Source organism: Misgurnus anguillicaudatus, chromosome 2 (assembly GCF_027580225.2).
Source record: "Misgurnus anguillicaudatus chromosome 2, ASM2758022v2, whole genome shotgun sequence".
NCBI lineage: Eukaryota > Metazoa > Chordata > Actinopteri > Cypriniformes > Cobitidae > Misgurnus > Misgurnus anguillicaudatus.
Window position 1 is genome coordinate 36709413 of NC_073338.2, and position 16024 is coordinate 36725436.

General features: G+C 38.6%; 1 protein-coding gene across 2 annotated transcripts in view; it reads right to left on the reverse strand.

Annotated features, from left to right (window-relative positions):
- The window catches only part of greb1l (GREB1 like retinoic acid receptor coactivator), a 61246-nt gene that overhangs the window by 11168 nt on the left and 34054 nt on the right, over window positions 1-16024 (reverse strand). For both annotated transcript variants that reach the window (XM_055203036.2, XM_055203035.2), the window contains exons 7-23: window positions 14983-15105; window positions 14206-14322; window positions 11445-11585; window positions 11235-11360; window positions 10566-10706; window positions 9811-9996; window positions 8891-9193; window positions 8441-8569; window positions 7419-7553; window positions 6738-6935; window positions 6434-6614; window positions 6082-6271; window positions 3802-3938; window positions 3239-3578; window positions 3032-3147; window positions 2025-2275; window positions 129-661 (exon numbers count right to left, since the gene is read on the reverse strand). In XM_055203036.2, coding sequence (XP_055059011.2) covers window positions 129-661; window positions 2025-2275; window positions 3032-3147; window positions 3239-3578; window positions 3802-3938; window positions 6082-6271; window positions 6434-6614; window positions 6738-6935; window positions 7419-7553; window positions 8441-8569; window positions 8891-9193; window positions 9811-9996; window positions 10566-10706; window positions 11235-11360; window positions 11445-11585; window positions 14206-14322; window positions 14983-15105 — 3347 coding nt within the window. The remainder of the gene's footprint in view (window positions 1-128; window positions 662-2024; window positions 2276-3031; window positions 3148-3238; window positions 3579-3801; window positions 3939-6081; window positions 6272-6433; window positions 6615-6737; window positions 6936-7418; window positions 7554-8440; window positions 8570-8890; window positions 9194-9810; window positions 9997-10565; window positions 10707-11234; window positions 11361-11444; window positions 11586-14205; window positions 14323-14982; window positions 15106-16024) is intronic.

The window sequence follows — 16024 nt, forward strand, 5'->3', positions numbered from 1 at the left end:
AAAACATAATTTCTTCTCGACTGAACAAGGAAAGACATCAACATTTTGGATGACATGGTGATGAGTAAATTATCTAGATTTTTTCTAAAAAAGTGGACTAATCCTTTAAGGGTGACACTATTCCTTACCTGTGGTGGTCCGCTCAGCAGCAGTCGTCTGGGATGCAGCACGGCAGGCCCTTCATAGTCTGCATGGTGCTGCCTAGCTGTGGTCCACTGCCGATAATACAGGGACTGCTCTGCTCCGCCTAGGCCGTGAGGAACAGGCGGTCTGAGAGGGCTGCTCCAAGCCACGTCAGCATGGGGTAACAGAGACGCTGAACTGGGCTGACCCAATGCTTCAGGAGCCAGCAGGGCATAGGCCGCACGGGAGAGCACAGCCGTCCTGGGAAAGACATGTGTCTTGCTCCCTTCACGCGGTGCTTGGGTGGACTGACTCGGTCTTTGCGCCGCCGGAGAGGAGGAAGAAGAAGAGGACGAGGAAGCGGATGAGAAAGAGGGTGTGGCTGAAGAGCCGGCCGCTTGAGAGTCACACTCCTGCTTGAAGCGAGTGGGAGAAGTGCATGAGTCCAGTAACCCTCTGCTGCTATTGGTCGGGTCACTGTGGGAGGAGGGTTTGTCGAGCACACTTGAGGAACTGACGCCATTTTCAGTAGTGGAGCCTGAAGGAGAAAAACAAAACGGGCAGAGAGAGAGAAATTAATATATTACAGTATATATATACACATTAAAACAAACAAGAATATGACTCCCATTAAGTGCAGTACTTTTTATGTTCCAATCATGTGATGAATAATGCTGGGATTTTCTCAGAAAAAAATAGTACATTTTCCAAAAATATCAAAATCTCAATATCACATTTTGTTTCTTTTTGTAAGATTTTATTAAAGGCGGGGTACATGATCTCTGAAAGCCAATGGTTACATTTGAAATCATCTAAACAAACATGCCCATACCCCAAAAGAATCTGGACCTTTTTTTGATAGACCCACCCCACACATACGCAACCCAGGCAACGATGTCGGTTAGTAGACACATCTCTTACTGCTGATTGGCAACAAGTGTGTTTTGGTAGTCGGCCCGACTCCCTTTTCCAAAGTGTTTTTTAAAGGTTTAGTCAATTTTCTTTAAAAAATCCAGATAATTTACTCACCACCATGTCATCCAAAATGTTGATGTCTTTCTTTCTTCAGTCGAGAAGAAATTATGTTTTCTGAGGGAAACATTCCAGGATTTTTCTAATTTTAATGGACTTTAATGGACCCCAACACGTAACAGTTTTAATGCAGTTTAAAATTGCAGTTTCAAAGGACTCTAAATGATCTCAAACGAGGCATAAGGGTCTTATCTAGCGAAACGATTGTCATTTTTGGCAAGAAAAATAAAAAATATGCACTTTTAAACCACAACTTCGGGATCTTGTGATGCCTCAGCGTGAGCCTCAACAGGTCACGGATGACGTATGCGAAACTACGCCCAAATGTTTACAAGTGTGAAGAAAGAGGACCATTCTGACGTTGTTGTATGTCGAATGATACAAATTAATGTCTTTTTGTCAGTTTATTGTTTAAAATGGTCCGCAAATGTGACCTCTTGACGTGATGACGTATTACGTGAGGTCGCGCTGGTGCGTCACACGACCGGAGGAAGACGAGAAGTTGTGGTTCAAAAGTGCATATTTTTTATTTTTCTTGCCGAAAATGACAATCATTGTTTCGCTAGATAAGACCCTTATGCCTCGTTTGAGATCGTTTAGAGTCCTTTGAAGATGCAATTTTAAACTGCATTAAAACTGTTAAGTGTTGGGGTCCATTAAAGTGAGAAAAATCCTGGAATGTTTACCTCAAAAAACATAATTTCTTCTTGACTGAACAAAGAAAGACATCAACATTTTGGATGACATGGTGGTGAGTAAATTATCTGGATTTTTTTTAAGAAAATGGACTAATCCTTTACCAAAAGCTACATCTTATAATTTATATCATATCTGATCCAAGGATCGCTATAATACGAGATGTCATTTACCAGAGGTTCTGGTAGCAGCACTGGCATTACTCGGTGGTCTCTCCAGCTCCATCTGAAGTTCGTCATGTTCTGGTATTTCTCCTGAGCTCCTCTCATGCTCTCTCTGTCTCTCCTCCCTACCTCCCATAGTTTTGGTCTCGGGTATCACACTGCGTGTGATGTACGAGCAGGCCAGACCCACCTCCTGCTCCAGTGCCGTACGGGTCAGGTAGCTGGAGTCAATCAACCTCAGGTCACAGTACTTCAAAGACCTAAATAAATCATACACAAACAAATGGTGGTAATACCACTGATAAACTACAGTAGGTGACCTAGTAAAATAATATGAGTTACCACAAGGTGGCGCTCCATCAAAGAGAATGAAACTTCCAAATCATTCAGGATTCAATCAAAAATCTAATTTCTAATTTTATCCCAATTTTTTTGACCCGTAAACAAGTTTTATATTCAATATTTAACATTAACAGATAGTTCACCCAAAAATGAAAATTCTGTTATCATTTACGTACCCTCTTGTTTTTTTTATATTTTGATAACACAAAAGATATTTTGAGAAATGATAGTAAACTCACAGCAGATAGTGACTATTGACTACCATAGTATGAAAACAAATATTATGAAAGTATTGTGATACATATTCTGATACATAATGGAGATATTTTGATAAATGATGGTAAGCACATAGTTGACAATATTCATTGAATTTCATCGTATTTGTTTTTCCTACTATGGAAGTCAATGGTTACCATCAGCTGTGTGCTTACCATCATTTATCAAAATATCTTCTTTGGTGTTCATCAGAAAAAAAGAAATTCATACAGGTGGATGAGAAAATGATGACAGAATTTTCATTTTTTGGGTGAATTATCCCTTTAAATATTCTATATGAATCATTTTGCAATTAAATTTTATTTTATTTCTACACAATTTTGAGAGAAAAAAAGACAGTAAGCAATTTCAGGGTTAGGTGTATCAAAGCATAAGATGACACAGTAAGCACGCAGTACCTTGGGAAGCTCTCTCCTAAAGGATCTTTTCCAGTGAGGATGACAATGCACGGAAGTCCTTCCAGATCTTCATATGTGTGTGGGACCCACTCTTCATTTTTACAGCCCCGCCAAGCCTAAAATTCAGACAGATGTACCGCAGTGCTTAATATAATGGGCATGTTACACAATAAACCTCTGACAGCTCTCCAGTGAGGTTGCTCTTACCCGCAGGCGGGCACAGAAGTGGACAGGCAGGCTGATTTCAGCAGCGGGGCTGCCCAGCAGCACAGCAAATCGGTACTGCAGTCCCAGCTTGTCCCGGGCCTCCTCGAGCCGCTCCTGTGCCAGACGCGCCAGCTGCAGCGAGGGTACGCGCACCAGCAGCATGTGGCCGCACCCGTGCCTGCTGCGACCGGGCACGCTCAGCAGATCTTCCACCATGGCGAGGGTCTGAGGGGTCACGTGGTCCCGCAGTGAGGGGGCTGCCGTGAGGGCCATCAGAGCCTCGGTGTACTGCTGGATGAGCAGGTAGCTGCGGATCACCATACTGTGTAGGTGTGGGTGCCTGAAATTAACAAGAAAGAGTCAATGAGAGATAGGTGCTTATTTGACTACCAGCATTATTTTGGCTAGGAACTCCTAATTTAGACACTAAGCAACCAAAGATATGCTAGAGGGTTACTAAGTGCCAGAAAGTGTAAAGAAAGCCAATTTAATATATTGTATGGAGTGCATACAATACATTCAGTATGTAAGCATTGCAATGTGAGCATAAATGATGGACTGACCTCTCCAGAAGGGTTTTGACCATCCGCTCAAAGGCGTCATCACATCGGAGAATTGGACTGGCAACCCCCCACTGCAGTGACTGACTGTAATCCTTCAACCCAAAGTAGACCAGATCTTTAGGAGACGCCTCACCCTGCTGAAGTTAAAACATGGAAAGACAAACTTTAATGTAAGAAACAATAATTTAATGCAAGATCGCCTCCCTGATGCTTTGAATTCCAATGAAATCTCTTGGAAAAATATTTTAACACTGCTGTATGTAACTCAAACACTTATTAGAACGTAAACCAAAGCACAAAAGCACAACATTCAGTAAATTTCATATTTATTTGCATTTAGCACTTGTTTTACAATGTTGCATTGTTTCAAAGAAGCTTTAGATGAAAAGAAAACAGGAACATTATTACATATATAAAATACATACAGAACAAAACACGTGGCAAGTTTTATTGTCCTCATAAAAATGTTATCTACTAAAACGGTTTATATATTTTAATTTCGTCAATTAATATCATAAATCCGAGGTCTTTATTCTCATTCTGGCGTAATAATCAAGGACTTTGCTGCTGTAACATGGCTGCAGGAGGTGCAATGATATTACGCAGCGCCTGAAAATAGTCCCCGTGGTAACTTTCAATAGCATGGGATTATTTTCCGGCAGTGCATAATATCATTGTACCTCTTGCAGCCATGTTACGGCAGCAAAGTCTTTGATTATTATGCCAGAATGAGAGTACAGTACCTAGCCATATCTGCCTAGAAAATCGCAACTTAAAATTTTCTGTTGGTCTTAGTACACAATATAATTACAGAAGAGTCAAGTTTTAAATAGGAAAATGATCCACACTCTTTGTTTAATATTTTAGCGCAATGCTAATGGTCTAATAAGATTTAATGGATTGTGCTAAGCTATGCTAAAAGTCCTAGCGCCAGACCCGGAGATCAGCTGAATGGATTCAAAAACGGTAAGAATCAAATGTTTAACTCTAGGGGAGATGGAAAATGAGCATATTTTCAAAAAAGTGCAGTGTCCCTTTAATGGATAGAGAGAAGTAGGGACCCCCAGTAAATTAATCAAATTAAGACTGGATTTACATACTTTGTTATTATGGTTACATTACAAAGATTTTAAAATAATTTATATACAGTCACAAATTGGTAACATACTACATAACTGAATACATTTTTATGTCTGAACTTTATGCTCTTCATTTTAATCATGTTTTGGTTTATTATTAGCCTATTTATGAATTTTAGTTTGATGCCTAATTTAACTAATTATTTAACAAATAATATTTGAAGAACCCCTGTTGTATCTCCCAAGGGGCCCGGACCCCCTGCTGAAGACCCATGTCATAGATGACAGGTATCTGTGTGGACAAGCACATTTATGGGTCAGTGACAAAAATGGTTTGGCAAGCACGCATCAGGTTTATTTCAATGCACAGTGTATTTATCTTAATTGTATGCAATAAAAAATTACATTTGCACCATTTTTATGAAAGTTAAGACTGAATGGACCTAAAAATGTCAAATGGTGTAACCGAAAATTGCGCCAAAGAAGGAGAAATATTAAATATTTTATCCACCTTGATGGTATATAAGCGTAATTATATAAAAAAACATTTTTTAAAATCATTTTATTAGTTATTTCCAAATGTAAATTTTAATGTGTTTTTGTAATTGTCCTGACACATGCTGAAAACATCTCAAATAATGTAAAAATGTATGTAAAAAATCATATTACACTAAACTAGATGATTATATTTTATTCCACATTTTTTAATGAATATATTTATATTTTAATAAAAAAATACTAGTTACACCATTTGACACAGACCGGTTACACCACATTGACATTTTTGCAATTATTCTTTCAAAATGATTTGGTGCTCAAATTTTTTTTTTTTAAATTTATTTTGAAATTTTAACCCTTTTACATTTAATTTATCCATACGGACACAAAATAATTAACGTCACGTCATTGACCCTTTATATATTTATATTTATATCTAATTATATTTTCAGGTGCTTTGAAAGGTGCAACTGTTCAGACCCTTTATAAACACAACAACATATTCAGCCAAAATAACTTGAAAAATTATATTAATTAAACAAACAAAACGCATGTGTTGTTTGATTGTTTGGTTATAACTGTTTATGACATTGAATGTTTGTGTACATACAGTATCTATACCTCCTGCTTGCTCCGGTTGTTAAGTCTTATCTCCCTCCATAAATGCCTGTAACTTATATCTTGGTGGGTCAGTGAAACTCACCAGGGTCTGAGTGTCGGGCCAGTGCACTTCGTTCTGGGTACTGATGCGCGACTGCCGGCTCTGCAGGGTGAAGGGAAAACAGCTGACCTGCAGGACCAGCAGGTTTATTGCTTCCAGGACCTCCGGACAGTTCACCACCCGGTCTGCCAATCCCTGCAGTTCCCCGTGACAGACGGACCCTGACAGGGCACTAAACGAAAAAGTGAGCATTAGAAGTCTACTAGTGTCGGCTACTAGTGATGTTTTTTATATGTAGTTCCATTTAAACATGCACATTTTCTAATCTAATGTGAAATAATTTTTGTAAATCAGTGCATTTAATTTTGTTCTTGTAAGCTTGCAACTGTGTTACCTGGTCAGGTCGACGTGCGAGTTGTCGTGAATAAGGACGAAGAGTGTGTAAGGGTTCTGCTTGACTTTCCTCATAAAGGCCTCCATTTTTGAGTGAACCTCCGCATCCAGACGCACAACGTATTTATCAGATTTCTGCTGGGCTAATGGCGCGTCCTCTATCCCGAGATCTATCAAGACACCTACCAAAGGGGACGAACGGGAACATGAATAACATCATTACTATAAACAAGATGTTTAAATGAACAGCTTTGGTCAAATCAATGAATTTATCTTAAAAATCCACTGAAGTGTTTTATTTTTACCTGATTGTCGTATGCGCTGGACTGTTTGGTGCACCAGGACATGGGAAGGTGGGACCAAGATCAGAAAGTCTACTTTGCAAAAGCGGCCCAGATCCAAGCTCTGGCTGCCCGAATCGGCAATAGCGCACACCTGTGACAGAAGGCTGCGTGCCACGCTCAGCTGTGGAGGGTATATCTGAAAGCTATCGCTGAGTACATCTGTAACACACACACACAGATCAGAATTACTTGAGAATGATTTTGCCCATTTTTACAAGATGTAATTTGAGTCTCAGTTGTGCCTAGAATGTGTCTGTGAAGTTTTAGCTCAAAATACTCCACAGATCATTTGTTATAGCATGTCCAAAATGCCCCTATTTGGGCAGTGCTGTTGTCATGTGTGTACCTTTAAATGCAAGTGAGGTACTGCTTTCGTAGTATCAATAGTATCTTCAGCAGTGTTAGTGCTACAACATGCTAACAAACACATTTAGAAAAGCTTTTGAGTAAAGTTAACCAGTCAGCAAGTGGCTGTGGGCAGGGCTTGATTAGTGTGACATCACATTAACAAGAGAATCAAAACAGCATGTCTAATGAGAGCGCTTTGGTTTAATAGGGATTAAAAAAGGAGGAGTGGGATGAGTGTTCACACACTGCCAACACACAATTATGTCCAAACCTTCATCAAAGACATATGCTCACCTGGACCTGATTCTGGTATCATAGCAGCAGCTTCTTGGGAGTGGATGTACTCAGTGAGATGTCCCTGAAAAGGCTGAACCACCCGGTCTTTGCGTTTACGCTGATACCGGACAAGCTGTTTGTCCAAGTTGTCACCTGCAGCATTACAATCAATTTAAAAAGCTGACATCAACTGTATCTGTCCCCAGTAATTTTTTATTTGAATCAAATAATCAAGGAAATAAATAAGGTATTTATAAAACTGTACCCAGTTTAATATAAAGGGAAAGGAACATACAAGATAATGATGGATTAGAATTACTCTGACAAAACATACATATTAAACAAGAAGTATGATATAAACATCTTAAAGAATAATGTAAAAAATAAATGTGACCCTTGACCACAAAACCAGTCATAAGTAGCATGTGTATAATTGTAGCAATATATTAAATAATATTAAAGGGACACTTCACTTTTTTTTGGAAAATTTAAAGTTGCGATTTTCTAGGCAGATATTTTCTATAGTAAATATATAAAAATGTATTATCATTAGTAATATGTGTTGCTAATGACTTTATTTGGAAAACTTTAAAGAGACACTCCACTTCTTTTGAAAATATACTCATTTTTCAGCTACAGAAGAGTCAAGTTTTAAATAGGAAAAATATCAAAACTCTTTGGTTATTTTTGAGCGTGATGCTAATGGTCTAATCAGATTCAATGGATTATGCTAAGCTATGCTAAAAGTGGTACCCCCAGACCCGGAGATCAGCTGAATGGATTTCAAAACGGTAAAAATCAAATATTTATCTCTAGGGGAGCTGGAAAATGAGCATATTGAGTCCCTTTAAAGGTGATATTCTTAATATTTAAATTTTTTGCACCCTCAGATTCCAGATTTTCAAATAGTTGTTTTGAAGCCAAAAAGTGTAATTTTCTAACAAACCATACATTGATAGAAAGCATCTTTATTCAGTTTTTAAAAAATTGCCTGGTTTTGTGGTCTAGGGTCACAAATGGACGGTTATGTTGAGACTCACCTAATGAGGTGCTTTGGAAGTGAGAGGCGAGAGCATTGACTTTCCCTGTGATGAGCTCATAACTGATCTCCTTCAGAAACTCATTGGTGGTAAGCATGCTTTCAGCCAGGGCTCGGGATTGATATTTACCTTAAAAAAAAGCACAGGTTCATACACCTATATTTTTGCCCATTAAACACACATCCACAATTAGTGTAATCTGTAGGCGTTTCATCTTTTTTAGTGCGCAAACGGTTTGATTTGTTAACCTTTTTATATACTACTATATGATTTGTTGTACATGCAAACCTTGTTATTGTTACTTAAAAAAATATTTTCCCACTACTAAAAAGTCCTTTAAAATCACTTTTGGCTGATGGCAAACAAAATCTCTTTTCTCAGTCTGATAAGCAGCAGAACATTTGAAGACGGCCCCTAAACAGAAACACCTCTGTGAGTACGAGCCCTTACCCAGCACAAGCACACAGAACTCATTAACTCCGCTTTTGGAGGTGCAGATAATGAGTACGTAGTTGGGCAGACACTGTTGCTGCTGTGGTGGAGTTTCACTCAGCGAGCGCAGGGACTCGGAGATGCCCTCCCCGAGAGAGCCGTGGGTAACCAGCACCTGAACGCTGCCCCCCGAAACACTGGCCTCCATTCGAGCCAACCAGGGCAGCTGTGCGGGAGACACGGGCGGCCCTATCGGCCCACACAGCATGGCCTTCAAAACAATCTGCTCGAATTCCTCCCGAAGTGGGATCTGTTCTGTACCTAAAACAAAGACAAAATGGTGGTTTAAATGTCTGTGGTCTTTTTAGCTGACGGCAAAAATCATTTGCTCGATCTCTTTTTAAAAGTTTGACTTAGTGGGTGCACGGCACAGTTTATATGCACAACGTAATTTTTGGGGCCTGAAAATGCTAACTTTTGAAAAGTTTTTAAAAACAATATTGTTATTGTCCCTGTGCAAACTTCAAAAACCCAAATTTGTGGAAAAAGGTAATGCCATTCGCATGCACTATGTGACATCACCAACTACACGCCTTGCATGCACAATGCAGCGCTTTTTTAATTATTTTCACAAATGAGTGTAAACAAGAATCGTTTTGACAGTGCTGTGGTCTGTATGTGAAAGTTTTCAAAAATGAAATGAAAATAAATGTAAATGTACAACAAACTCATACATACAATGGCATAAGCAATTAACAGCCTTAATAAAAACTATTAAAACCACTGTATGCATTCAAGAGCAAACCTGCAACTGTTATTGTCAATAAAAAACATAATTTGTACTCTGCAATACTTACCATCAACATGAATATTATTAGATAAACATTAGACAGGTCCGTGCAATTCAAGATCCAAAAGCATATACTGGTATAATTTACCCAATCGAGCAAGGTACTGCAGTGTAAGAAGTATCATAGTCTCAGTTGTGAGTAACTGGCTGGCTGACATGCCCAGACTGGCGAGTGTCTTCTCATTCAGCTCCCTGCCCTTATAGCAGCTCACCAGCAGGGGGCTCACGACCAGATCGCCCACATTGCCAAAGAAGTACGGTAAAGTGCCTTGACCTGGAGAGGAAGTTCAAACAAGAGGAGACTGTTGAGTTCACGCACATGCTAACACTTATCAAGGTTAAAAATGGTGTGACATGTGAGATGAGTTTATATCCTGTACTGATGAGCTTGTTGTTGTGAGTTTGACCTGGATGTGAAAAATCAAATTATACAGACCACTGGACTTTTCTTTTGCTGTGAACCGCTAGATTACAAACCATAAAAAATAGTCATCTAGCCCTATGCATACATAACTGAAGAGCTCTGATGCAAAACCCACTAAGTGCGTTTATTAGACTCTTATTGGATTCTGCCTCAAACGTTATTTCTGAATGGATTAAGACAATTTAAAGTGAAAGTATTTGATGAATGTCGAGAACATTTGGTTAATATCATTATGCAATTTTTTGACGGAGGTGCCGTTTAGCGACTTTTGCCTCTGAGCTCCTCAATTGTTCCATTATCAAATGGTTATCTTATTTTAAAAATCAGCCCTATCATACATTACATATACATGTATCAAGTTACCAACCTTTATGCATGGTTTTACAGTTGAACGGATGTTATGGAAATGAATTACTGACCAATAAGAAGAACTGGCCGGACCCCAGAGGTGTTCAGAAGGTTGTCAGGGATGATGACAGTTTCTCCTGCTGTGATTGGCTGGGGCTGTATGACCCCTGACACTGTCGGAGGCTGTTGACTGGACAGGGCCAACAAAGAACCTAAAAGGAAAATGCACATTTTTAATTTATTGACATTAATACTGGAAACGAATAGGTTAAAACACATACCGCTATCAAGCTTATGCGAAAATCCATTTGTACTGTACAGTAGTTTAAATGGATCCCTGCAGTCTCTCATATTCTCTGCCTTTGTTAACCTGATACCTTAATTAATCCTTAATAAAAGGTAACTAAGCTACAGGATAACAAATGAATCTCCAAGGATCCCTAATCCTTTATCTCTTTTTACAGCATAAACCCTTCAATCTGACACCAAACAAATTAAGACATGACCTCTCACCCCCATTTCTATAGAAACAATGAATAAATCATCCTTGCTGATGCAATATGACATGTCCCCTTGTCCTTGTTAAACACAAAAGTGCAGATAATCAAATTCATGCTCTTCTGCTCAGGGACACGCATAAACAGACCACCGTCCAGATAAAGTCAATGCATGGACAAACAGCAGGCCACAAAATGAACAGTGATCAAATAACAGACTGAGCACGATGACATCACACCCACCTGAGGGTAACGTTAGCGGCCGAATGGCTGGCACAGGGACAGCCGTGGCTGGGACGGGCACTAGAGTGGTGGGGTGCCAGCTGCGGTGACGCTTTTTGGGTGGACCTGATGTCATAGCAGAGGATGCTAAAAGAGAAAGTGCAAGAAGAAACATTTCATTTTATATTTATATTTTATATACACACTGTGACTGGTCAGTTTAATGCTTACCTGGGCTGTCCCCTGGTTCTGTGGTCCGATAACCATGACTAGGTGTGCCAAGTGGGTTTGTATGAGGGGGGCTCAGTAGACTGGACCGTCCATCCAAACTTAAACCGTTAGTCAAACCGTTAACTCGGAGGGCTGTGGGAACTAAAAAACAAACAAACATAAAAAACTTTTTCCCGTTTTATCATTTGTTCGTTTCCTAAAGTTCTGATTATTTCCCAGACCAAAGTATGAGCAATATAAATAGCTGATTCTTGCTTAAACAGCACAAATATTCTTGATACTAGAAATGCAAAATATTAAACCATTTTAAAAACAATTTCCACATCCTTATTAATAAATATGTTACATGTGTATATGTATTGATACTGTTTCAGACTAAAATGTATTTACAAATTTGCCCTGAGGGGTGTCATGTTTTGCACATCAATGGCTAATGTCCACTTTCTTGTATCAAACCACGCAAAGGTTTACACACAAACACACACAAATTCAATAGGAAGGCATGCATTCGCTCTCATTTCTAAAGGAGAATAGGGTCCGTGGAGCAAAGCTTATTGATTTCCTTTAACTGATGGCGCATTGATAATGAACTGCTGGGCCACTTTCACATCTAATATTCCTGATGCATACATAAATAGAACACGTACGTGTTACACATCAATCACTCGCAAATTACAAATGTGTGGGGTGACCATAAAACCCTTAATACAGGATCTCTTCTCTTATACTGATGACTCCGAGTAAGCATTTGAGTAAACGAACATGTGTTTGTTTGCAGAAGTGTGTACAGGGGTTGTGATATGTACGCTGCCATTCTAAATGACCTTCAGAGAAGAGATTCGTTCTGTGCTTTGGCTGGAGAAAAATCAACAACAAAAGCAACTAAGCAATATCTCAGCCGTCACGTGACCATATTTGGGTAGCTGTTGAACACGGAAACTTACTAGCCAAATATACTAGCTATGAATTGGTGCCTGTTGATGAAAATCCTTATGATGGTTTTAAGCATTTAACTTTTAGGTTGCTATGGTTCTAGGGTGGCCATTCGTGCCAGTTCCGCCAGAGACGTCCCGAACATGTTTTTGGGTGCGTTCTCTGAAGTCGCGTTGGTTGACCGCATAGGTCATCAAGGTTTAATATTTCAGGTTCAATTTATACTGGCATGAATGGCCACCCTATGTGGTTTCTATTTAGTTACCTAATCTTAAAACCCATCTAAGCATTTTTAATATTCTGGTCTTATTCTTCCACTTTTTTTGAAAATATGCTCATTTTCCAGCTCCCCTAGAGTTAAACATTTGATTTTTACCGTTTTGTAATCAATTCAGCTGATCTCCGGGTCTGGTGGTACCACTTTTAGCATAGCTTAGCATAATCCATTGAATCTGATTAGACCATTAGCATCGCACTCAAAAATAATCAAAGAGATTCAATATTTTTCCTATTTAAAACTTGACTCATATGTAGTTACAATGTGTTACTAAGACCGTCGAAAAATTAAAAGTTGCGATTTTTTTTAGGCCGAAATTGCTAGGAACTATACTCTCATTCCGGCGTAATAATCAATGACTTTGCTGCCGTACAATGGCTGCAGCAGGCGTAATGATATTACGCAGCGCCCGAGATCGTCTGAATGGATTCCAAAACTGTAAAAATCAAATGTTTAACTCTAAGGGAGCTGGAAAATGAGCATACTTTCAAAAAAAGTGTCTCTTTAATATATGACTCAGTTCCTCCTTTATGATTCTTTTTAGGGATGCACCGATGCATCTGCCTATAATCGTCTTAGCAGATAATTTTTGAACGTTGTCTAATTGTTTAAAAACTGCATATGATCAGGGCAAATTATATCCTGGCAATTAAAAAGTGCGAGAAATAAACAGCCCATCAGAATTCAAGCAGTGTGATAATTTTGAATTGAAAAACGACAGAAATTTCTAGGATTTCACAACATAGTAATTTGAAACAAGAAGTAAAAAACAAAACTACAGATGTCATTCTAATGCTGCGTTCAGACCACCCGCGGTAGAGGCGTCAAGCACGAGTGATTTTTAATGGTAAGTCAATGTAAAGATGCGTTGATGCGCGTCTGCAGATCTCGCGGCGCAAATGAGGCATTTAGCACAACGTGGTAGACGTGTTTCCGCCTCATTTGCACGTATGGCGCGAATAAAACGTTGCCGCGGCAAACATGCGAGTTGAAAAATTTTAACTTTGGCGGAAAAGCGCACCGCGTTAACCAATCAGGAGCTTGCTCTAGTAGTGACGTGATTACAGAAGGCGAGCTGAGTCGCAGAAGCCCCTCCCATGATGCGAATTTCCGTGTGAATGTCTCGATGACTAGATTAATGAAGTAAGTAAACTCAAAATGTTCAAGCGCCAAACTAGATGCGTTAGACGCGAATTTGACGCTTCAAACGCGGGTGGTGTGAACTCACGGTAAGTAATAGAATCATTTTATATGCATCCCTGAATTCTATTTTTTTTTTGCTAATTTTCATCTACCAGATAAAAAATCTCAGAGCCCAAATGGTGCAGGACAGGTTACACAACATATGTAAGAAAAATCATAATAGTGATGAATGCTGTAGCAAACACCACACTAAAGCACAAGATTCTATGAATTTATCCATTTTTAAACTACAGGCAAAATGCATGTACATGCAAAACAAGTAGATGGCTTCAATACACAATTATATACGCCATGTAAGCCGTAGTATTATAGGCAATCAATGCTGCTAAAAAACACACATATCCCTACCAATCGGTAAAGTTTTGGTCCCGTGGGTCGGTGTGTTCAGTGGTTTGAGGAAGCCCAGATCTGGTGTTCCAAAAATCCCTGAGGATGAACTGGATGGAATGCGAGCTGGAGGAGAGTCTGTGGATTAAAAACAAAACCGGTTACAAATGCTGTTTTGTTTTATAAGTTGCAATGTTGATATAAATATAAGATTCTTATGAATGCAGCTTTATTTGACTTTCATGCTGTTTTAGGTGTATCATACTATTGCATATTTAATGCAAGAGATTAAATGGCAATAATAAGCCCTCATTTAAAAAACGAATGACTTTTTGCATTGTAAGACTGTTATGGTCACTAACGGCCAGCTGCCTTGCTCGCTGAACGGTGCTGTGAGGATAAATGAGACAATGACTTGCTTTCTTTCACCAAACACTGTTGGGTAAACACACTGTGGCCTCCAGCCAGATGTCACCAAATGCTGAGTAGCCTTTCCCCCCTCTTTAACCCCAGATTTTACACCCTACCCCCATATAACCCTCCCCCAGAATAGCACATGACCTCTGTGCATTGCAGGGCTGACCAGAAATAAGAGAAGATGAATATAAACAGCATGTGTGAAACTATACATATGTTTATACAGATCAATTATACGGTCCAGAGCTTAATAAATGAAGATGATTTAAACTGCATGAGAAAGATAAGTTAACATGTAAACTCTTAACCTAAAGAGGTTTGAGCAGGACTTTTATAAATATTTATTAGGGGACGTTATTTTATCCACACACATACACACACCTGAGAGAGGGAATGGAGAAGGGCTATGGCCATTTGTGTCCCCATTTTCTTTGCTGCTTAGTGAGGATGAGGAACTTGGTTTGGATGAAGAAGCACTGCTTGAGAACGGCCTTGTCTTACAATCTGCAAATTTTAAGAAAATTAGATGATTAATGTTAGCGAAGCAATCTGTCTCTGTCTAATCAAAGAGATTCAAGGAACAGTTTTATAGGTAAGGGTGTAAGATATTTTGGCCACTATAAGCTTTCTATCATTAGGATGGAGTCTGATAATAATGCTTGTAAATTATAATGATTTCATGCTTTCTATGAACTAGGAGTGCAACCTAAAAAAAATGAAGAAATTATAAACAATTTATTCATTTAAAAATTTTAAAATAAAAAATATATAAAATAAAAAAAAAAATAGTACACATAAATATAAAGAATACATTTTGTTTCACTATATATATATATATATATTTATTATTTATTTTATTCAATATTAAATATATAGTTAAATATCAAATGTAATGCAAATTTGTTAAAGGAAAACACCACCGTTTTCAATATTTTACTATGTTCTTACCTCAACTTAGATTAATTAATACATACCCATCTTTTTTCAATGCATGCACTTTTAATGTTTGTACAGAGCTTCTTGAATGTGTTAGCATTTAGCCTAGCCCATTCATTCCTATGGCTCCAAACAAAAGTTTTATTTTGTGCCACCATACTTACTAGTGTAACTACTCATGTAACAGTCTTTAAATAGGGAAAACATGGAAGTGTTTGGTGGCTTCTAAATTCATCCCTGTTTGGATCCATAGGAATGAATGGGGCTAGGCTAAATGCTAACACCTTCACAACGCGCTGAACAAAGATTAAAAGTGCATGCATTGAAAATAGATAGCTATGTATTAATTTATCTAAGTTGAGTTAAGAACATAGTAAAATATTGAAAAATGGTGGTGTTTTCCTTTAACTAATATCAGTGAATGGGACCACATTGTAAAGTTTTACTGTAAGTGCAAACTAAAATACACTATTTTTTATTACTCCTG